This window comes from Somniosus microcephalus, chromosome 9 (genome assembly GCF_052327205.1).
Source record: "Somniosus microcephalus isolate GS21.2 chromosome 9, FLI_Smic_1.0, whole genome shotgun sequence".
In the NCBI taxonomy this organism is placed as follows: domain Eukaryota; kingdom Metazoa; phylum Chordata; class Chondrichthyes; order Squaliformes; family Somniosidae; genus Somniosus; species Somniosus microcephalus.
In genome coordinates, this window is record NC_140995.1 from 132670317 (window position 1) to 132694080 (window position 23764).

General features: G+C 50.0%; 1 protein-coding gene across 3 annotated transcripts in view; it reads right to left on the reverse strand.

Annotated features, from left to right (window-relative positions):
* The window catches only part of LOC147112699 (uncharacterized), a 139614-nt gene that overhangs the window by 67493 nt on the left and 48357 nt on the right, over positions 1-23764 (reverse strand). For 2 of the 3 annotated variants that reach the window (XM_085997212.1, XM_085997214.1), the window contains exons 1-5: positions 22414-22980; positions 19823-19881; positions 19449-19541; positions 18172-18250; positions 16437-16551 (exon numbers count right to left, since the gene is read on the reverse strand). In XM_085997212.1, the coding sequence (XP_085853338.1) occupies positions 16437-16551; positions 18172-18250; positions 19449-19541; positions 19823-19848 (313 nt within the window). In that variant the 5' untranslated portion in view covers positions 19849-19881; positions 22414-22980. Of the gene's footprint in view, positions 1-16436; positions 16552-18171; positions 18251-19448; positions 19542-19822; positions 19882-22413; positions 22981-23764 lie in introns of those variants that run through there. The other variant, XM_085997213.1, reaches the window with a different exon arrangement.

Consider the following 23764-nt stretch of genomic DNA (forward strand, 5'->3'; position numbering starts at 1 on the left):
GGGGATCATTGTGTGTGTGGCGGGCCATCCTGCAGGGGATAGCGTTGAGTGACGTGATGGTTGACCAATCCTACAGTTGAGTGACCTGATGGTTGACCAATCGGTGGGTGCATCACGGGGGCGTTTCATTGCGTGTGTGGGCGGGCCTAATCCTTCTGAGCTGAGGTGAGTGGCCGCCATCTGATTCCTAACTATTGTTCCCACTTTCTGTGTGTTTATTTTGAAATATAGATTTCCAACAAAAAAAAGTTGCTTTTAAAAGAAAAAAAAATCCTTTTGCAAAGGGGACTCGGGCTTTCCCCCCCTCGGCGGTGGATGAGCTGCCTGCAGGCCTCAGGCCTCGAAGCATCGGCCTCTCCTCGCCAGCCACGCCCGAAGTAGGCACCGCCCGTCCCGCTGGGCCCGATTCCAAACCAGCGGCCCGCGATCGCTGCCATCTTGGTAAAGGCTGGCGCGCCGGAACTGAGCCGAGCGTTGCCATTGCCGCCATCTTGGTAAAGGCTGGCAGGGCGGGAGACAGCGAGCGCTGTGAACGTCGGCGGCGGCCCGGAGCGGGACCCGAGAGTCGGGCCGGGCCTCACGCGCTAGGCCGCGCACCGGCCAGCCCTGAGGCGCTGATAAGCACACGGGGGCTTCGGCTCACCGCGTCCGGGCTCGGAGGAAAGTGAGAGAGAGAAGGGGAGGGAGGGAGAGAGAGAGGGGGAGGGAGGGAGAGAGAGAAAATCAGGGAGAGACAGAGGAGGGAGAGGACAAGGGGAGGGAGAGGAGGGGAGGGATAGGAGAGGGGGAGGGGGAGGAAAAGGAGAGGAGGGAGAGGGGGAGGGAGAGGAGAGGGGGAGGGAGGGAGAGAGAGTAAAGCAGGGGAGACGGGGAGGGAGAGAGACAGGGTGAGGGAGGGAAAGAGTGAGGGAGAGGGAGGGAGAGCTCGCCTTCTTCCTTCCTTCCTTCCTTCGCAGGGGTCCATCGGGCCAGGCCTGAGGCGCTCCTTCCCCCTCTCTCTCCAGGCTAATCCAAACTAAATCCTGCAGTCTCTCTCTCTCTCTTCCCCCCCATCTCTCTCTTCTCCCCCCAGTCTCTCTCTCTCTCCCCTCCCCTCTCTTTCCCTCTCTCCCTCTCCCCCCCAGTCTCTCTCTCTCTCTCTCTCCCCCCCAGTCTCTCTCTCTCGCTTCCCCCCAGTCGCTCTCTCCCCCCTTCCCCCCAGTCGCTCTCTCCCCCCCTTCCCCCCAGTCGCTCTCCCCCCCCCACCCCCCAGTCTCTCTCTTCTCCCCCCAGTCTCTCTCTCTCTCTCTCTTCCAACAACAACATGCCCTCAACAAACCCTTGGCACTGCCGGGCACTCCAGCTAGTATTAAATAAAATAACAGTTAACTCGGAATGAGTTCAAAACTGCAATCCAACTGTGAATTTAGGATTATTTCCACTGGGGCAGAGAACACTAAGAAGAGATTTAATAGAGGTTTTAAAATATTATTAAGGGTTTATATAGAGTGAATAGAAAAAGACAATTCCCTCTGGTTGGAGAGTCAGTGATAAGGAAGACTTCAATTTAAAATTACCACTAAGACAAGAAATGTTAGGAGAAATTTAATTTATGCAGCCGGTTGTCGGAGCATGAAATGCTTTGCCATAGAGAGTGGTTGAGGCAGACACTATTGCAGATTTTAAAGGAAAATTCGATAAATATTCAAAATAAGGGAAGATACAGGATTAAGAGCAAAGAACAATGGTTGACAGTTTTGGGAACTGTTCTTAGTTTTTTAGAATTTGTTGTGTTCTTCTCTGTGGAAGTGCTGGACAGATTATGTATCAATATTATAATTATTTAATGATAGCCTGTAGCAGGCATAACTTAAATGGGGCATAGAATGCTTTGCCACAGGATATAGTTGAGCCAGAGACCACTGCATCTTTAAGAGAATATTGGCTAAAAATTTGAAGACAGGGCTATAGGGAGAGTGCAGGGCAATGGGATTAGTTTTGGATTGCGCTAGTAAAGAGCCAGCACAGACTGACTTGATTGAATTTTTTGAGGAGGTAACAAGGAGGGTCGATGAGGATAGTGCGTTTGATGTAATCTACATGGATTTTAGCAAGGCTGTTGACAAGGTCGCACAAAATTGGCTCAGTGGCAGAGGTAAAGGGCAAAGGGTGGACGGATGTTTTTGACTGGAAGGCTGTTTCCAGTGGGGTTCCGCAGGGCTCAGTACCAGGTCCCTTACTTTTTATGGTATATATCAGTGATTTAGACTTCAATGTAGGGGGCATGATTAAGAAGTTTGCAGATGATACAAAAATTGGCCATGTGGTTGATAGTGAGGAAGAAAGCTGTAGACTGCAGGAAGATATCAATGGACTGGTCAGGTGGGCAGAAAAGTGGCAAATGGAATTCAATCCAGAGAAGTGTGAGGTAAAGCATTTGGGGAGGGCTAACAAGGCAAGGGGATACACAATAAATGGTAGGATACTGAAAAGCGTAGAGGAACGGAGGGACCTTGGAGTGCATGTCCACCGATCCCTGAAGGTAGCAGGACAGGTAGATAAGGTGATTAAGAAGGCATATGGCACACTCTTTTATTAGCTGAGGCATATAATATAAGAGCAGGGAGGTTGTCCTTGAACTGTATAAAACACTAGTTAGGCCACAGCTAGAATACTGTGTGCAGTTCTGGTCACTCGAATGAGAGAAGGAAAACTCACATTTTATTTCAAGGTGCGATTTGGGCAGGTGAGTAGCGAGGTGAGTTGAAACTCACCCATTTCTGCAGAAATCAAACCCAGGCTATTTTAGTTCCTGGACCTCATTAACATGCCTGGAATTGGTGGGAACAGGTTGCTGCCGGCCTGTGATAAATTGGGTGGTTGAGGGGTTGGGGTTAGTCTAGGGCAGAGGAGGCCTAAACTTTCCTTGTGGGGCTCGGAGAAGCACTCCTGCTCCTCTTAGCACCACAAAGAAAAGTGAAAAATTTACCTATCAGGGCTTCTTCATGTCCTGAGCCTCTTCTGACCTGGTTCAGCCTGGCCGGAAGATACATCATTGGACCCTAATTTGCATATTTAAAGAGGACCCATTCAGAAGCATAGAACCATGGTCGGCAGGATCTGGGAGGCTCAAGGGCAGGTTAGGAACCGGGGTGATTTTAACTGCCTGTCGGTTTCTGCCTGGCAGGTAGGGTTAAAATCACCCTCACGGGTACAATTTGGATACAGTAAATCACTCCTGAGGATTCATTATTTTATGTCATACATTATTTTAACTCTGATAAGAAGTACAAAATATTATTCTGCAGGATGTACTTTCACAGCTACTAGATCAGGGAAAAATCTATCGGATAGCTACTGGAAAGCAATGGAGACATTGGGAGGAGACTGAACAATTAAATGTAGTAAAAGTAAAAAGAAAACTGAATGCTGGCTATCTAAAATAAAAACACAAAATACTGTACGTAGCAAATCACTCAGCATCTGTAAAAAAAAAAAAGGCAGATTAGTGTTTGGGGGTCTGACCTTTCATCAGAACATCCTGGGATGAAAGGTCACACCCAAAAGCTTAATCTTCCTCTTTCCGATGCCGACTGACCTGCTGTGCATTTAGAGCAGCTCAAATCCCCAGAAAAGTTCCCCTAAACGTCCCTGAAAACAATACCAAAGTGTGGTTATTAATGTGCCAAACGTCAGATCGCACTCGACATTTTTGGAAATTGGCATTCAGTGCTCGGTAACTCAACCCTCCCCCGCATCCCCCCCCCACCCCTCCTGTTCCCATTCCTCTTGCTCCCTCTGCCCCATTCTTCTTCCCCCTTCCATTCCTCCTCATCACACTCAATATACAATACAATACAAATCGCTTTATTGGCATGATAAGGTACATCTTATGTTGCCAAAGCATCAAAATACATTTATGGTTGAACACATAAACGCGGTTCCATTCATACAGTGTATACACTCCCTCTTTATGTTCCAATTTCCCTCCCCATTAGCTTATTGCAAAGGAAATGGAATATAAAAGTAGGGAAGTCCTACTACAACTGTACAGGGCATTGGTGAGACCACACCTTGAGTATTGCATACAGTTTTGGTCTCCTTATTTAAGGAAGGGTATACTTGCATTGGAGGCAGTTCAGAGACGATTCACTCGGTTGATTCCTGAGATGAGGGGGTTGACTTATGAAGAAAGATTGAGCAGGTTAGGCCTATACTCATTGGAATTTAGAAGAATGAGAGATGATCTTATTGAAATATATAAGATACTGAGGGGGCTCGACAAGGTAGAGGCAGAGAGGATGTTTCCCCTCGTGGGGAAATCTAGAACTCGGGGCATAGTTTCAGAATAAAGGGTCGCCCTTTTAGAACTGAGATGAGGAGGAATTTCTTCTCTCAGTGGGTTGTAAATCTGTGGAATTCTCTGTCCCAGGGAGCCGTGGAGACTGGATCATTAAATACATTTAAGGTGGAGATAGACAGATTTTTGCAAGATAGGCGAGTGAAGGGTTATGGAGAGCGGGCAGGGAAGTGGCTTTGAGCCCAAGATCAGCCATGATCTTATTGAATGGCAGAGCAGGCTTGAGGGGCCAAGGGGCCTATTCTTGCTCCTATTTCTTATGTTCTTCCTCCATTCTCCTCCTCCTTCCCTCCTCTCACTCTCCCAACTTCTTCCCCTCTGCCTCTCCAATTTGTCATGGTGCAAGATATGGTTAGGTCCAATTATCCCCCACCTTCTCCCCCTGCTTGATCTGAAGACTACACTTGCTCTTGTATCTGTGCAATGCCATAGGAGATCAACTAGTAATATATTAAAAATCTTATATCTGCATGCACTCACTGGCAACTATTTCCATGATAAATTCCTGTGTCCACATTTATAATGTCACTGCCTATGTAAACTTTTCAACTGTAATCACATCCTCCTGGCAGTGATGGCGCTGTGCCACCTTGGCTTTGCATCTCCCAACTCCTTAGCCTGTATTATACAGGAACTCCTAGGGACTGATTTTCCCCTGGATAATTTAGACGCTAAAGAGCCTCCGAGGTGGCCAAGATGGAGTCTTGGGCTGCAATGCCGGTTTAGCCCATGTTTAGCGCAAGACGCCACCTTGTTAAAGGAGTTTAAGTGCGTGCTAGGAACCGCCGCCTGGAGGATCGTTAACGGGCTGATTGCCAATCAAATTGTCTGCTGGCTCTCATTAAAGAGGCTGCTAGGCATTTTGGTGGCTAGCGCTTGAACTAACGCACTCTCCTAACAGCAACCCGCTGAGCAGGAATAAACAAGTTGTTGCTGAGGATCCCGAGCGCCACTTAAAGGCATCCTCAGCTTTCACTGTTCACTTGCTGCTGGAGGTTTGAAGAGGAGTTTTGAAACACATCGAGAAACTTTCTGGGACAGTTTGTCAAGACTTCACCAATACTCTATCAACATTTATTCTGGAAATTCTTTGAGGACTTCATCTAAAAAGAGTAAGTGCTGAGCTACTCCACCTTAGTGGACACCTTATAGGAGTCACCAGGAGAAAGGGAGTGCTTGGTCATCTTGATAGGGGTCCCCCTTGGTTTGCAGGAGGAATGGGAGGAGGACCATGAGGCCAGGCAGAGCAGCACCAGCTGCTGCAGGAGGGTGAGGTGGACTCCGTCCCCCCTGCGGGAACTGGACATTCCTCCTCCTCTGAACCATCTCCACCAGGACCTCCAGTGCTGTGACCAAGAACCTGTGCGCCCTCTCCCTTGTTCCCTGAGCCATCCTGAAATGTGCTGTTGTGTGTCAGCGAGCGCACTCCACACCTTCAGTGGAAGTGGGTGCGTGGAGCCCACATATACTGCTCCAAGAAAATTGCTTCTAAACAGTGCTTAACTGCTAAACTTGCAGGTGTCTGTTTTAGCACCTCCAGGCAAGTTCAAATTATGGAAATCAGCAGTTAGGACCAAAATTGCGAGCTAAAACCAGACTTTCAAACAGGATCCCTACCCGGAAGTCAGCCTGATTGACATGCTTGGCTTCCAGTTGGGTAGGGAGCACTCCAGAGCAGGCCACATGAGCAGGTAGGCAGCCTGCAGCTGCTATTGGGAGCGTGGTGCCGGGGAGGAATTGTTGTATGGGGGGGTGGGGGTCCGATCCAAGGGAAGAAGGTAAGCTTGGAGGGCCAGGGGAAAGCACTCCTGCTCCTTCTGGCCGACAAGGAGTGCTGTAAAGGCATTTACCTTCTCTCCAAAGCTGCCCTCCCCTCCATTCAGCTGCCGAGCTTCCCAAGGCCTGGAAAGCCCAACCAGTCAGGGTTAAACCTACAAAGCAGGTTAAATCAGAGGCTGCCAACCTCATTAAAGGTATTTAAATTGCCAATCCGCCTCCTGGGAGCAGGTTGGCTGCCCACCCCTTGTCCCGCCTCCGTTAAACCCGGAAGTGGGTGGCTTGGAGGCGGTTTTGAGATTTTAAAACTTTTAACATCTCACCCAATCCCAACCTACCTGTTTTTGGGGGTTAAAATTCACCCCGTGTCCAATACCATGGAAGATCAACTCATCTCTCATATAAATAATTGCACGAGAACTTGCATTTATATAGCGCCTTTAATGTCGTAACACATCCCAAGGCGCTTCACAGGAACGTTACCAAACAAAATTTGACACAGCCACATAAGGAAATATTAGGGCAGGTGGCCAAAAGCTTGGTCAAAGAGGTAGGTTTTAAGGAGCGTCTTAAAGGAGGAGAAAGAAGTACAGAGGCGGAGAGGTTTAGCGATGGAATTACAGAGCTTAGGGCCTAGGCAGCTGAAGGCATAGCCGCCAATGGTGGAGCGAATAAAATCGACCACAAGAGGCCAGAATTAGAGAAGCGCAGAGATCTCAGGGAGTTGTAGGGCTGGAAGAGGTTACAAAGACAGGAGGAGCGAGGCCATGGAGGGATTTGAAAACAAGGACGAGAATTTTACAACTGAGGCGTTGCCGGACCGGGAGCCAATGTAGGTCAGTGAGCACGGGAGTGATGGGTGAACTGGACATGGTGCAAGTTACAATACGGGCAGCACAGTTTTGGAGGAGTTCAATTTTACGGAGGGTGCAAAGAGGGAGGCCGGCCAGGAGAGCATTGGAATAGTTGAGTCTAGAGCAATGTCCCCTGTAAGCCACACTGCCTCCTGCACAGCCTGCCTCCCCCAATGCACGGCCCATTCAAATTTTTGCACATGCCCGATATCTACAATATAAAAGGCGGTGAGCAGCCTACGAGGGACCTTGCAGATGGCTGCACGGCTGTGTAGCTTAGCAGGACAATTGGTCTTCAGGAGACAAAGGCATGGCTGAGGGTTTCAGCAGCAGGTGAGCTGAGGCAGGGACGGAGATGGGCGTTGTTACGAAGGTGGAAGTAGGCGGTCTTAGTGACAGAGTGGATATGGGGTTGGAAGCTCAGCTCAGGGTCAAATTGGACAGTGTGGTTGCGAACAGTCTGGTTCAGCCTCAGACAGTATCCAGGGAGACCAATAGAGTTGGTGACTAGGGATCGGAATTTGTGGCAGGGATCAAACGGTGGTTTGTCATTTGTAATCTATCGGAATCCACGATAAAATGGAAAGTCCCCACTGTGCGCCTTTGGTTTACACAATGGAATGTACAAACACTGCATGAACAGCAGAGGTTTTCCAATGGGGAGAAAAAATAGAATCAAACTTTGAAAGCTTTGGCTCTGTACGTGTCTGATTTTAAGGTAAGTGCACCTTTAGTGTTATGATTTATACAATAAGTGGCCAAAATTCCTAGGTTCTGCCTCATCCAGACACCTTAATTTCCAGTGGGAATGGGAAAAGGGTAACAATGGCAAATGTCACCTACGTCAAGGGGGCACTGTCTGGTGGAGTTTCCGGGCTACCCCAGATATTACGACCAACACATTCTTAAAGTCGCAACAGAACTCTCTCAGCTGTGAGCTGGTATGAGTTCCACTGTAGACTTCGAAAAGGCCCCAGATCTTATTTATAAGGGATCAATTACCATTTTTTAAATGGAGTGTGGCCTCCTATGGAGGTGAAGAACTTTTTTCTTTGGTTCAGGAAGAGTCAAGGGGCTAGATTTTCAGTATAGGCAGTTTTGGGGCGCTAACCTTAGCGCCCGCCCGAAGTTAGCGCCCGCCCCAAAGTAGCGCCCCGTTGCCGGGAATTCAGTGGCTTCGCCCTAAGAGGTTGGTGGAGCGCTAAAAGAGGCGTTCCACTACTATCTTTAGGCGCTAAGCCGGCGGTCCAGAGGGATAGCGCCCAGGCGGGGCGCAGCGCGGGTGTGGTCATTTTTGGACTGACAGCAGACCCCGTGGCGCCGACCAGCTCTTAAAGGGGGAAGGGACGAATTGGTCTGCTGCCACGCCCTGCACACTGCAGCCTTGCAAAGAGGGCTCAACACTGCTGCTCAGCCCCAGGGAGTCATGGCAACGCCAGAGAAGGCACATCAGCGTGCCCTGCGCTTCTCAGAGGGTGATCTGGACATAATGGTCACAGCTTTGGAGGTGAGGTGCAAGATCTTGTACCCAGAGAGTGGGAGGAATCCAACCCACCACGACTACACCAAAGCCTGGAAGCAGATCGCCCAGAGGGTGACGTTCAACGGCGATGCCCCCAGGACCCACAAACAATGTCGTAAAAAATACAACGACCTGACCAGGATTGTCAAGGTGACTAGCCTTTCCAGTCTCCTCCTCATTCTTGCATGTACACCTGACATGATGGGCAAAGGGAGCTGAAAGTCCTATTGGCCAGCCCTCAGCCAGCAGCATTGGGACAGTCATGAGCATCAAATGGCCATTCGGCACTCTACACTTCGGCCAAGCTATTCCACCATGGGAGGCTGTGCACACTACATCAGGGCTTCACTCTGGCCAAGCTATTCCACCATGGGAGGCTGTGCACACTACATCAGTGCTTCACTCTGGCCAAGCTATTCCACCATGGGAGGCTGTGCACACTACATCAGGGCTTCACTCTGGCCAAGCTATTCCACCATGGGAGGCAGTGCACACAACATCAGGGCTTCACTCTGGCCACGCTATTCCACCATGGGAGGCAGTGCACACTACATCAGGGCTACACTGCGCACTTACAGCCCGTCCTTTCTCTTGCAGGCTAAAGTAGCCTTTAATCGCCAGGCCCGAGCCAGGGGTGGCCGCGCCAAGCTGCAGAAGCTCACTCGGCTGGAGGAGCACATGTGTGTGCTCATGGGAGCCCGTGTGATCGTCCCCACAGCGTGCGGAGTATCCGACACTCCACTGCCCGGCAATGGTAAGGACCTCGCCTTTTGGCCCTCTCGCATCACACTGGCCCAGCCGAGCTACCTCCTTTGCCACTGTCCCACCAATGCGCTGAATGCCACCAGTCCTAACTCCCTCGCTGATGCCGTCTCCTCACTCTGAAGCTACTCTTGTGCATTCCTGCTTTCAGCTGGTGACGACCAGGACCCTGAAGCTGCCAGTGACAGCACCTCCGAGCAGGAGGAGGAAGAGGAGCAAGCCGGACCATCGGGGGAACAGTCACGTCCCGCAGGAGAGGAGGAAATGCTTGACACCTCCTCACTGGACGAGTGCCTGGAGGAACAGTCGCAGGGCAATGCAGCTTCTGGGACCAGTGGCATCCAGCCACCCAGGAGCCGTGCGCGTGGCCCGTGGCCTTCCCCCCAAAGGGGGGGAGGATCAGAGGGGAGTGCTGCTGATCGGCACACTCGCCGCCACCAACGTGGCAAGGGTCCCTTAGTTCGGCCCCATCCCCCCCAGCGGGAGAGTCGTGACTCCAGTCCGGACAGCTTCACCTCGGAGGAGGTGCGGAAGCTGGATAAGATGGCCGAGGATTTGGACCGGCGCCACACGGAGCTCATGAGCATGGTGGGGCGCATGCCTGAGGCCATCGAGTCGCTGGCGACCAGTGTGCGCGAGTTCGGGGCAGCAACTGCCGCGAGTGGCCGCATGCTGACTGATGCCATCAAGACCCTGGCGGATGTGATGCGCGCGCACACCAGGACAACAGGTGCACTCACTGCTGCCACACGCGCTGTCTCAGGCAGGCATCGCCGGGGCAGCCGCTGCGCTTGACCATCCCAGCAAGCCGCCCCTCGGCTGATTGTTGCGGATCCTGCAGTGCGGGCCCGGCCGAGTGCCACCACGCCACAGCACCAGCCAGCGCATCCCAGACGCCAGCTGGCCCACATTGCGCCATCCGTCGCCGCCATTCCCCCATTGGAGCGTCAAGGGCAAGCGGCTGCAACTGATGGTGGCCAGGCTCAGGTGTGCCACTCAGCAGACGGCCCCTCAAGGCCCAAACGCCGTGTAGGCCGCCCCCCAGCGGCATCTGGCGGAAGGGCATCTGAGCCTCAGGCACCTTCCCCCAGCCTCGCAGCAGCCACTGGGCAGAGCTTGCGAAGGAGCAGCAGGCCGGGCAGGGGAGGCAAAAGGCTGGGCAAGGTCTCGCCCTCGTGGGCCACTCAGTAGAGGGTGTGGCCAGCTTTCCTTTTATGTGGCGGTGGCCATCTTTATTTTACACATGGTTGTGTTGTTGGAGGGCTTATTTTTTGCGTTAGGCCGCCGTTGAGGCCCGGTTTGAAGAAAGGTGGAGTGACTCCTCCCCAGTTTGTGGGAGTGAGTCATTTGTTGGGCTTTTTGTGGGGCCCGTTTATTGTTTTTGGGGATTCATGTGGGAAGGGCTTTTCATTCTTGTGTAATAAAAAATTATCTTTATTCATGCAGTCTCCATGGTTGTTCTTCTTAGTGTTTGTTGGCTTCGCCGGCTGAGGGCTTGCAGAGCGGCTGCATTCATCTTCCCTCATGGCCCCTGGCCATTCCCTGACAGGGGGCTTAGAAGTACCGTGTAATAAGGTGGCGTCGTGCGGCCCTTGGCCCTGGTCGCTCCCTCCTGGGAACGTACTCCTGCTCCTCCTCCTCCTCCTCCTCCTCATGCTCCTCCTGCTCCTCCTCCTGAGGTGCTGGTCCAACGTCAGGTGGCAGTGCCTGAGTCCTGCAGATAGCCAGGTTGTGTAGCATGCAGCAAACCACCACAAATTGGGAGACCCGGTCCGGCGAATACTGGAGAGCTCCTCCGGAGCGATCAAGGCAGCGGAACCGCTGCTTGAGGACCCCAATAGTTAACTCGATGATGTTGCGGGTGGTTTGATGGCCCTCGTTGTAGGCCTCTTCAGCAGCGGTCCTGGGCGCGCGGAGCGGGGCCATGAGCCAGGTGCACAAAGGATATCCTTTGTCCCCAATGAGCCATCCTCTTGGGAGAGGCTGTGCCTGGAACATGTCATGCACAGTACTCTGCCGCAGGATAAAGGCATCGTGGCTGCTGCCTGGGAAGCTGGCATTGACTGCCATGATGCGCTGCTTGTGGTCACATACCAGCTGCACATTCAGAGAATGGTAGCCCTTCCTGTTGCGATACTGCTCTCCATGCTCCAGAGGGGCCCGCAAAGTCACATGCGTACAGTCAATGGCGCCCTGCACCAAGGGGAATTCCCCGAGTCTGGCAAATTCCAATGCGCGCTGATGCTGGCGCTCGAGGGCCATGGGGAAGGAGATGAATTGGCTTCTCCTTCTGAACAGTGCTTCGGTCACGTGGCGGATGCAGCGATGCGCGCCATACTGGGAGATGTTTGCTATGTCCCCAGCAGCGTACTAGAAGGAGCCGGTGGCATAGAAGTTCAATGCCACCATCACCTTCACTTCCACCGACAGAGACGTCCTGCACCTGAGCTTTGGCCGCAGATCTCTGTGAAGCAGGTGGCAGATCTCTGCAATCAATCCTTTCGGAATCGGAGCCTTCTAACACATCGCGTGGCACTCATGTTTATGTAGGAGCGCTGCTGGCGGTATAGCCTGACTGGGTAAGGCCTACGTGGCCGACGCCTGTAGCCCCCTCTGCCTCTAGCCAGGGCTGCCCCTCTCACAATGCGTCTGCGAGCCCTACGGACATGGCGCTGCAGCTGCGCGTTGGCACACCATGCAACCCCCATCAAATCCTGGCAAACAGTCTAATTTCCAAATGGCCACTTGCAGCGCTATGGCCTGAGTCCAAAAATACCTAACTCTTGCTGCTTGAAACCAGTTAGCTATCCTCCTTGTACGATAGCAAAATACTGCAGATGTTGGAAATCTGAAATAACAACAGAAAATGCTGGAAAAACTCAGTTTTGAAGAAGGGTCAAACCCAAAACGTCAACTCAAATTTCTCTCCACGGATGTTGCCTGACCTGCTGAGTTTTTCCAGCATTTTCTGTTGTTATTTTAGCTATCCTCCTTGTTGTGTCTCCAGAAATGCGTTGCACAAGACTGTTTTCTGAAAAAAGGCTGGCCTTTATACTGGAGAGGACGTTCCCTTTAATTAGCGCCCCCCGGGGCCCGCGCTGGTTGTGTTGCGATCCTATTTCCAAACGCTCCAGCCGCCCGCCGCACAATGGGGCGGTCCGACTGAAGTTTGCAATCGGGGCGGCCAAAGGGCGTTGCACGAGGATGTGATGTCATTTTCTGCGCGCGCATCCGGGCGGGCGCTAAACTTTGCGCCGGCGCTAACGGGCAACTTAATTTGGGGCGGGGCGCAAACTGCGCTGCGCCCGGGCGCTACACGCATAGCGCCCGGAAATCACTTCTATTAAGGCGCTAACTGCTGGCGCAAGCGACTGAAAATCTAGCCCTTGGAGTCCACCAGCAGAGTGGCTGTGGGCCACTTGGTTTTTCCGCTGTGGATCAGGGTGCCGCAATGGCACCGGCAGAGTGGAATACCCGGAATTTCAAGCCCCAAGAATTTGGGGGGAGAAATTCGGTATCGCCCATTTTGAGGCCCCAATGCCCAGCACTCATCCAACACCTATGGCCCTTTCATGAAACACACACGCACATTCCACACTTTGCATACAGTAAGGGCTATTCAACCATGTGAGGCATTTCAGGCAAGATCATGGCTGCATACAGTAAGGGCTATTCAACCATGGGAGGCATTTCAGGCAAGATCATGGCTGCATACAGTAAGGGCTATTCAACCATGGTAGGCATTTCAAGCAAGATCATGGCTGCATACAGTAAGGGGAATTCAACCATGGGAGGCATTTTAGGCAAGATCATGCCTGCATAACTGCTCAGATGCCGTCCTTTTTCTTGCAGGCCAAGCTGGCTCATAATAGGAGACAGCAGCAATGAACCGGTGGAGGGCGGCCTCACCTTCAAGTCCTCAGCGATCTTGAGCAGCGCGTCCACAGGATTGTGGCAAGCCGGATGCTTGGTCCCGTCGCCACAGGAGATGCCGACCCCGTTCTGGCCAGCAATGGTACGGTCATCACCTTTTTGTCCTCTCTCCTTCCACTTGTTCCTCAGAACACCAGCCTTTGACACTTTCAATCCAAATCAGTACATCGCTGCACTCGTGTCTCCCTTGCTGCCACCCTGTCCTCACGCTAAAGCCACTCTTGTACCTCCTTGCTTTCAGATGGTGATTCACCAGGTGAGGAGATGGGCCCTCAAGCTGCCATTGGGAGTGAAGCTGAAGGTGAGGAGGAAGAAGAAGCCGGACCATAAGCGCAACCCTCTGCCGAGGCAGCCCATGCCCATATTGGGGACACACCTTCCCTGGAGGGGAGCGGGGGGGAATGGTTTGATGAGGGTGAAGCTCCAGGACCCAGCGGGCTGCAGCAACGCGAGGGGGTTAGGGAAGCTCGGGGGCCTTCTCCCCGGACGGAGAGTATGGCCTCGAGTCCTGCTGCACTGAACGCAGATGAGGAGCGGGTCCTCGCTGAAATAAGCGCCCAGGTGGAGCAAAGGCACACTGAGCTCATGGCTGCAGTGGCAAGGATGCCCGAATCCATTGAATCACTGGCAAGGAGTGTGGAGCACTTCGCTGTAGCACAGGCGGCTGCCACACAAATGCTAAGTGCTGCAATGCAGTCAGTGGCTGGTCTCATGCAGACGCAGATTGAGGCCACGCGAGCACTAACTGCTGCCACCCTCGCTGGATCGGGCAGATTTCCCCGGGGCTCTCACCGCACCGCAGCAGGCCAGCAATCTGTGCTCCAGCAGATTGCTCCGCATGCTGAAGTGCTGCCCCGTGGGAGTGCCAGTGTGTCGGTCGAGCAGGGAGTTGCTGTCCTGTCTCAAGATGACAGCATTCCTGCTGCCAACACTGTCACTTCTCCACTGCAGTTGCCACCACCTGTAGGACAGACTGCTGCCGCCTATGCAGAGTTGGAGCAGTCAGCAGCCGGGCCCTCCAGGCCCAGAGCTGGTTCAGGCCGTCCCTCAAGGGCATCTGCAGTCTCAGTTTCTGACACTCAGCAGCCTTCCCCCAGCCTTGCTGCAGCCACTGGGGTCCCATTACAGAGGAGCTGCAGGGTGGGAAGGGGGCAATTTCGCAAGGGGGGCAGATCACCCTCGAAGGGCAAAAAGTAGGAGGTGTGGCAAAATGTATTTCATTGTTTTATTGAAGGCCGAGGGTCGTGGTCAAATTTTTGTTACTGTTTTGGACATTGTCTCCAGGTTGTGAGAGCCAGTTATGTGAATGACTGTTTTTTCTGGTGTTTCTTTCTATTACTTTGTCATGCGGAAATGAGACACAGTTTGGGAAATAAAGAAGTGTCTGTATTCAAAATGTGTATGTTTGGTCTTTGCACTCATTGTTGCCTTGACCGGCTTAGGGGTTGCGGGATGGTTTCATTCAGGTTGTTGTAATGGCCTTTGACGGACGGCCCTTCCACTTTGTGCCTCCCTCCCGCCTTGGTGCTGCTGATGCTCATCCTCCTCATCCTCCTCCTCCTCTTCTGCTGGTGCTCCAATGTCTGGTGGCATTGGCTGGGTCCTGAGGATTGCCAGGTTATGCAGCATGCAGCACACAACAATGAAGTGGGAGACTCACTCAGGCGAGTACTGCAGGGCTCCTCCAGAATGGTCCAGACAGCGGAACCATTGCTTGAGCACGCTGATTATGTGCTCAACGATGTTCCTGGTAGCTTGATGGCTCTCGTTGTATCGTAGCTCAGCAGGGGTGCTGGGCGAATGGAGCGGGGTCATCAGCCAGGTGCACAGAGGATATCCCTTGTCCCCGAGAAGCCAACCTCCTGGGTGAAGCAGTGCCTGGAAAAGGTCTGCCACAGAAGTCTGGCGCAGGATGAAGGCATCGCGGCTGCTGCCTGGAAAGTGGGCATTGACAGCGAGTATCAGCTGTCTGTGGTCACAGACCAACTGGATGTTTAAGGATTGGAAGCCCTTTCGGTTGCGGAAATCCTCGGCATTCTCTTGCGACGCCCGCAAAGCCACATGGGTGCAGTCAATGGCGCCCTGCACCATGGGGAAGCCTGCTATCATCGCAAAGCCCATTGCGCGTTCTTGCTGCTTGTCCGGGGTCATGAGAAAAGAGATGTACTCTCATCTCCTTTTAAAGAGGGCATTTGTGACCTGACGGATGCAGCAATGCACCACGAACTGGGAGATATTGGCGATGTCCCCAGTAGCTGATTGAAATGAGTCGGTGGCATAAAAGTTGAGAGCCACTGTTATCTTCACTGCCACCGACAGAGACGTCCTGCTCCTCAGTTGAGGCTGCAGATCTGGCTGAAGCAGGTGGCAGAGCTCAGTGACCACCTCCTTGCTGAATCGTAGCCTTCGCAGACACTGCTCCTCAGACATGTTAATGTATGAGAACTGTTGGCGAAAAACCCTGGGAGGGTAAGGTCTCTTGTACCGACGCCTGTTGGCCCTCCTCTGTCTGGCCATGATTGCCACTCTCTCTCTGTGTCTCTGTGCCCTCTGGATGTGATGGAGAAGGACGACGTTCCCATCCATTGCAGCCCCCATAGTATCTGGGCAATCAAAGTTATGACGGTCAAAAAGCAAAGTACCTGCAAAGTTATGGTCAGAAGCCAAAATGACCTCAGACAGCGTTGACTCAATGCAGAAGTCTCTCTTTCTCTCTTTGTCTCTCTCCAAATCTCTCTCTCTCTCTCTCTCAGAACAAGTGGTGCAAAAATGGCTACCATACAAAAGCCAGGAAGAGGCCCCCTTTAAACAGTGCCCCCCCCACCCCACAGCAACTGGGAAGCGTTCCAGTCAACCTGTCGTTGGTCGCGCCAGGCAGAAAGGAGGGGGGCGCCACTGAATTTCCAATCCGGGGTGCCCCAAGGGCGTTGCACTCTCGAACGACGTCAAGATCTGCGTGCGCAGGAGATTGGGCGGTATTGTTTAGCGCCGCCGCAAAATGTCCACTCAATTTTGCAAGAGGCGCAGATACCGCCGCGCCCGGGCGTTAGTTGGTTTGCGCCCCACTTAGCGCCCTCTTAAAGTGCTAACGGGTGGCGCTACCAACTGAATTTTTCCCCCTTAGACTTTTAAACAAATCAACTTTGATATTAAGCAAAAATAAAGAGCCACATGTTAATCACAGGTTATACATAAAAAGCACATAGCAAACTGCAATTTGTGTACTACACTAGCCAACCACAGAACTTGCCAGCTGAGAGGTTAAGCTGGTTGCCGAGTCTCTCTTTTTCAGTCTGCAACATGCTTAAATTGGCTGCTTTTCTTTTCAGTTCTAAGTGTAGACCAGCAACTTGAGAATGCATCTCCTGAACAAGGACAAACAAATGGATAAAAGCCATGAGGAATATGAACAGTGCTAGTGAATTAAATACTTCTGTACTTCTTCCCCAATATTTGCATCAAGAGCCTTTATTAATAAAGAAACAACCTGCATTCATAAAAGCTCCTTTCACAACCTCAAGATGTCCCAAAGAATTTTCAGCTTATGAAGTACTTTTGATGCGTCACTATTGTAATGTAGGGAAAAGTGACAGCAATTTATACACAGTAAAATTCCACAAACAGCGATGTGATAATGACCAGATAATGTTTTTTTGTGGTGTTATCTGAGGGGTAAATGCTAGCCAAGACACCAGGAGAACGCCCTGCTCTTATTAGAAACTTGCCATGAGTTCTTTTACTTTCACTTGAGAGGGCAGATGGGGCCTCAGTTTAAAGTTTCATCCAAATGATGGCACCTCCGACACCACTGAAGTGTCAACTATCTGGAGTGTGGTTTGAAGCTATGACCTTCTGACTCAGAGGTGAGAGTGCTACCACTAAAGCAAGTCTGACACCTGCAGTAGCACAGGAGGCCACAATGCATGACTTTAGTGTAAGTGCATTGACAAGGAGACTGAAACATGGATGAAAACTCAATTTTTGCAATGGTTATTACACAGTAACTGGATGCTCAATATTGTCAATAGGTTACCTGTCTCCTAACTAGATATTAAGGACTCCTCCTCCCTTCAGTCTTTACATCTGAACATAATCAAGTCAGATTCAAAGTAGGGGTACCTCTACATTACCTAGACAATGTAACCCAGCCTTAGGAAAGCACCCTCTGCACTACATATGAATTTCCCCCCATTTTTAAAGCATCTATCCCATCACATTTTAAAAATATATTTTAAAATACAATAAAATAAACTCCTGTTACCTCCTGGGTAAGAATTCGGTAAGTGAGCAGGGAGTTAAACAAAATAAATACCAAAAATCTGCAGCGAGGTGTCTCCCAGCATCCATCAGCACCTCCAATACTGCCTGTGCTGTGGGTTATGGGAAACAACTCTTTATTTGCTTGTGAATGCTGGAGGTCACAATTCCAGTTTGGACCCACAGGTGGAGGCACTTTCACCATTCGGTGCACAGCTGTTGATGATACGTTGGTCCCTCTGAGAGCTGAAGACTTGAGAACTCCTGGTGTTGAGAGTTGCTGCCATTGGCACGGCCCCCTGCTACACAGCTGGCTTTGCAAAGGTGGGATCTGGCAATTTTCAGGTCTGGACCTAATTTCCAGCCCTTTCAGCTCACTTCCACCAGAGTATGGCAGAAGAACTGCAGATTTCTGGCCCCAATACTTTGAAAAAGGAGTGCTTCTTTACTGGGCCAATTATAGCACCCCTATCACTTCCCCAGCTAAGATCAGCCATCTCAGCACAGACCCTGGATTAAATCTAGGATGTCCTGGCTTGTGTAGATAAACTTACTGAGCCATTTATGAAGGGATGGGGGAGGGGGGCAGCTATCATGTCATGTTTCTATCGGTGAAGAGGTCAGCTTTATCCTTCTTCCTCTCTACACGTTCCTCGTAACACCACATTTGAAATTAGGTTAAGCAGCAACTATTTAAATAATTTTTTTAAAAATACATTAAATGCTACCTGTAGTTTCTGTAACATTCTCTCTGCTTCCAATTCCACCTTCGGCTGGAGGATGGTGGATTTTTTTGTTTGATCACGAGTATATTTTGGTTAAGGTATTAATATAGCTAATAACATTCAGGCACTACTGTGAGATTGGGTTCCTTTTACACAAAGTCTGTCATAGATTGTTTCAAACATCTGATAGAAATATCTATGTATTGGAGTTTGAAATCTTCTCAAAATATTCCCATCAGTCACATACATCTACCCTATTTGAAGCTAGTTACCAAAGAGAGAGGCAGCACTTTCAACTTGCCAATGAATATGGCCACACCCTGGCTATGAATTGTGCCAAAGTTAGGTGGTTATTTTACATTCAGAGACCAGCGCTGTCTGACCCTCCTACCCTCTGCAGCTGAGTTTCATTAGTTCACCCTGAATCCCAAGCTGAAGACCTGACGGTGACCGGGAGTTTGAGAAAATCTCCTGCTTTATTCTAACCAGCCTTATTCATGCACACCAACACTGATTGGATGATTAGAAAAGAAAGACTTGCATTTATATAGCGCCTTTCATGACCTCAGGATGCCCCAAAGTGCTTTACAGCCAATGAAGTACTTTTGAAGCGTAGTCACTGTTGTAATGCAGGAAACATGGCAGCCAATTTGCGCACAGCAAACTCCCACACACAGCAATATGATAATAACCAGATAATCTGTTTCTTTAGTGATGTTGATTGAGGGATAAATATTGGTCAGGACATTGGAGATAACTCCCCTGCAAAATAGTGCCATGGGATCTTTTACGTCCACCTGAGAGGGCAGACGGGGCCTCGGTTTTACGTCTCACCCGAAAAATGGCATCTCCGACAGTGCAGCACTCCCTCAGTACTGCACTGGAGTGTCATCCTAGATATTTGTGCTCAAGTATCTGGAGTGGGACGATGAACCCACAACCTTCTGACACAGAAGGCGAGAGTGCTACCCACTGAGCCACGGCCGACACATCTCATTTCATGAGATGAAAGGTGAGCCAGGCAGGTGGGACTGGCCTGGCCTGGCTCAACTTTCATCACATGAAATACATTTGCTCCACTGCTGTGATGGGCTTTATTTCAAACCTGGCCTGAGAACTGGAGAAATTTGCCCATTAAAAGCAGTTTGAATGAGAGTCAAATCAGCGACTTGAGCTAGAGCTCCTGAGGCACTTTCCATTCCAGAAATAAATATGTGTGCCACGGGATTGCTTTCAAATATCAGTATAATTACTGGACAATCATGCTGTGGAAAGGATATAGAAAGTTGGCTTCAAGTTCCAGATAGTAGATCTGTTGCTGGAGATTCTTTATAAACTCGGTTTCAACACCAGCCAAAGGGTTTTCAGCTGAACTACAGAAGGAAGGGAAGAAATTTGTGTAACAACTGAGTTATGCCAACACATCATTATACAAAGAACAAACAATATTATTTTCACAAATATACAGAACAGCAGTCAGAATACTCAATATCTCCCCATGAAATACAACTTATCTTTCCACCAGTAAGACAGCCTGTAGCTCCCTTGCAACATTGTCCATGGTGAGTCTGTCTCACAAATGGGTAGTCACTGAGTACTCCCACTGTAAGATAAATACATAGCAAAAACCATTATTTATTTTCTGTAATCTTACTTGAACTCTTTGGGAAAAGTGCTCATGTTGAGTAGAAATCAGCTTCTTTTCAGCTAAGCCTAAGAAAGCAAAACAGCAAAAAAAGGAAGGTTAGAAGTGGAACTGTTTGCTTATAATTCCACAGTGTTTAATTTCACACAAATCACCCATGCCAGCCTATAGCAGCACCTGGATAATATTCAGGCTTGGACTGACAAGTGGCAGGTAAAATTCCTGCCATATAAGTGCTGGGCAATGACTATCTCCAGCGAAGAAGCCCAGCCATCAACTTCTGACTTTGAACAGCACCAACATCACCAAGTCCCACGCCAACAACATCTTGGGGTTACCATCAATCAGATACTGAACTAGACCAGCCATATCAGTGCCCCGGAAATAAGAATGTAAGAAATAGGAGCAGGAGTAGGCCATATGGCCCATCGAGCCTGCTCCGTCATTCAATCAGATCATGTCTAAAGTTCTACACCAACTCTACTTTAGTGCCAAAAAATCTATCGATCTCCGTCTTGAATATACTCATCGACTGAGCAGCCACAGCCCTCTGGGGTAGAGAATTCCAAAGATTCACAACCCTCTGAGTGAAGACATTTCTCCTCATTTCAGTCCTAAATGGCCGGCCCCTTATCCCGTGACAATGATGACCCCTAATTCTAGACTCTCCAGCCAGGGGAAACAGCCTCTCAGCATCTACCCTGTCAAACACTCTCAGAATCTTATATGCTTCAATGAGATCACCTCTCATTCTTCTATACACTAGAGAATATAGGCCGATTTTACTCAATTTCTCCTCAGAGGACAGCCTCTCATCCCAGGAATCAATCCCGTGAATCTTCGTTGCACCCCCACTAAGGCAAGTATATCCTTCCTTAGGTAAGGAGACTGAAACTGTACACAGTACTCCAGATGTGGTCTCAACAAAGCCTATATAATTGCAGCAAGTCTTCCTTACTCTTATACTCCAACCCCCTTGCAATAAAGGCTAACATACTATTTGCTTTCCTAATTGCTTGCTGTACCTGCTTTTAACTTTCTGTGATTCATGTACAAGGACACCCAAATCCCTCTGGATACCAACATTTACTCATCTCTCACCTTTTAAAAAAATATTCTGCTTTTCCATTCTTCCTACCAACGTGGATAATTTCACACTTCTCCACATTGTACTCCATCTGCCACCTTCTTCCCCAATCACTTAATCGGTCTATATCCCTTTGCAGCCTCTCTGCGTCCTCCTCACAGCTTACTTTCCTACCTAGCTTGTATCACCAGCATACTTGGATATATTACACTCGATCCCCTCATCTAAGTCATTGATATAGAGTGTAAAAAGCACTGATCCTTGCGGCACTCCACTAGTTACACCCTCCCATCCCAAAAATGATCCGGTTATTCCTACTCTCTGTTTTCTGTCTGTTAACTAATCCTCAATCCATGCTAATATATTACCCCCAATCCCATGAGCCCTAATCTTGTGTAACAACCTCTTGTGTGGCACCTTATCGAATGCAGTAATGCCAACTCCACCATCTCATAAATCATGAAACAAACTCTTAAAAGTCATGAGATTTGGTAAGAAATCATGAGTTGCTATTTTTTAAGCATAAACCAATACAGATTGACAATTTGTTTATAAACCTCATTAGTGACTTTATTTAATCTCTAACAGGTCGCAGCTCTTTACAAAAACGATATTACAGCATCTGAAAATGGTTTACAAAAAACATTAAAAAAATCATTGGACTACAAATTCATTATACCCAAGGAATGGGCGGTGTTAGGAAAAAAGATGGTGAATTAGCTCCAGGCATAAATGCTCTAGACTGCACGCAAAATTCGTCCTCACTGCTCAATAAAATGATTGGAGTCTTAAATCAAGTCTAAAATCTCAAGCTCATTGGTGTTACACTTAAAGGCTGGACCAATATCGGGTGCAGTCTAATCACAACTCATGATTGCCTCAGGCTTTTTTCACTACTTAAAGGGGAGGTTCATTAATGCTGCAGCACCTCACTCTCAGCATTGTTGGCTGTGCAGCTGCCTCAGCAACTATAAGAAGAAGGACAAGGAGAAGGAGCACTTATTTACAAATCCTCATGGCAGATTGCTGCCCCAGGGAGAGAGCCCATAGTTTTCCCATGAAGCTTTGGAGGCATTGGTTTTAGTGCTGGAGAGAAGGCGGGCAGTCCTGTACCCACCAACTGGCAGGAGGTCCTCGCCACAAGTCTGCCTCACTATGTGGAGGGAGGTGGCACACCACATCACGGACCGCCCGTCAGGAACCCCGATTGTCTGACTGCTTCCTCCCTCCCTCCTGTTCCTCGTCTTCTTCCTCCTCGCCCTCCTCCCTCTGCACACATGTTCCTGTCTTTCTCGCTGCCTACGCTCTCTCTGTCGTAGACCCCGGAGGGCAAGGTGGCATGCCAGTACAGCCCCCATTAATCTTACCAAGTGTTGCAGTTTGAATCTTTGAATAATAAATGTAGCTACTTTGCACTTGTCACAAGACTCCTGATACAAAAGAATCTTGAAATTACTCAATGAAACTGTTTCAGTAGCTGAAACTAACAAAAAGCCACTGAAACTGCACTAACCTGACAGGTGTGAGTGATTACTGATGATCCCTTTAAATAACGTCCCTGCAGCCGGCTTCCTGGTGCTGCACGCCAGCTCTCCCGGTTGGTGTTTACTCCAGGTGGTGAGGTAAGTGGCTAAAAGCAATTTGGTAAATCGAGCGTTCAGTGAACATTGCACACTCACTAAAGACACGATCTCCCTGGCATTGAGGTCCCCGGCGATAGCTGTTACCAGCAGCGGTACGGGGGGTCCCGATTTGGCGTGTGGCGCTGGATTCACCTCGCCCTGTCGGTACTGGTCTCAACGCCGCATTAGCACCATCTACTGGCGCTAACGGGCGACACTAACTGGACGAATTTTTCCCCCCTAACCTTTATCACAACGCTGCCATGCACCTCAGTTTAAGATTATAATATCTATATATATAAAAGGATACATCTGTCTGTCTGTCTGCCTGCCTGTCTGTCTGTCTGTCTGTCCTTCGGTGTGTGTCTGTCTGGCTATACACTCTAAAGTTATAGAGCGTACCTACACGCGCATTACATCAAAAGAAAGCTTACGATTCCAAAATGGTCGTAAGCGTATTTACGTTTCGGCTGGACAAAAATTGCGCCCGCTGTATCCAAAAAACGTTCAAAATTCCGCTCATTAGCATCTCATTATCCGCTCATTAGCAATAGAGTAACGTCGAGGTCGACCAATCGTACGCCGGGTTCCTGGCGCGTGCGGGCGGGCCCTCCTACAGTCGAGTGACGGGACGATTGACCAATCCTACGCTTCGGTGACCTGACGGTCCACCAATCGGTGCGTGTGTGGGCGGGCCTTATCGTTCTGAACCGAGGTGAGTCGCCGCCATCTTGATTCCAAACTTTTCATTTCTTTTTCCCGCTTTCTGCGTGTTTCTTTTCAAATCTACATTTCCAGCAAAAAAAAAGTTGCTTTTAAAAGACAAATTGTTTTTAAAAAAAGTTAATTAATTTGTAAATCTTTTGCCTAACCTCTATAATTTTCCTACCTTTCACCGTTTTTCCAGGCCTCAAAGCCTGGACGTCTGTTGACCAGCCACGCCCGAGCTAGGCGCCTCCCGTCGCGATCGACAAAATGCCAGCGATCGCTGCCATCTTTGTGAAGGCTGGAGGGGGCGGGCCTGAGCCGAGCGTCGCCATCTTAGTAAAGGCGGGCGGGGCGGGAGTCAGCGTCCGCGTCATCTTCCGCCCGGAGCGTGACTTGAGTCTGGCCGGGCATCACGCGGTAGGTTGCGCGGCGGCGTCTCTCTGGTCTTGAAGCCGGCTTGGGCAGGGAGCGGGAAGGCAGAGCTCGGGAGAGTGGGAGGGCAGGGCTCCGGAGTGCGGGAGGGCGGGGCTCGGG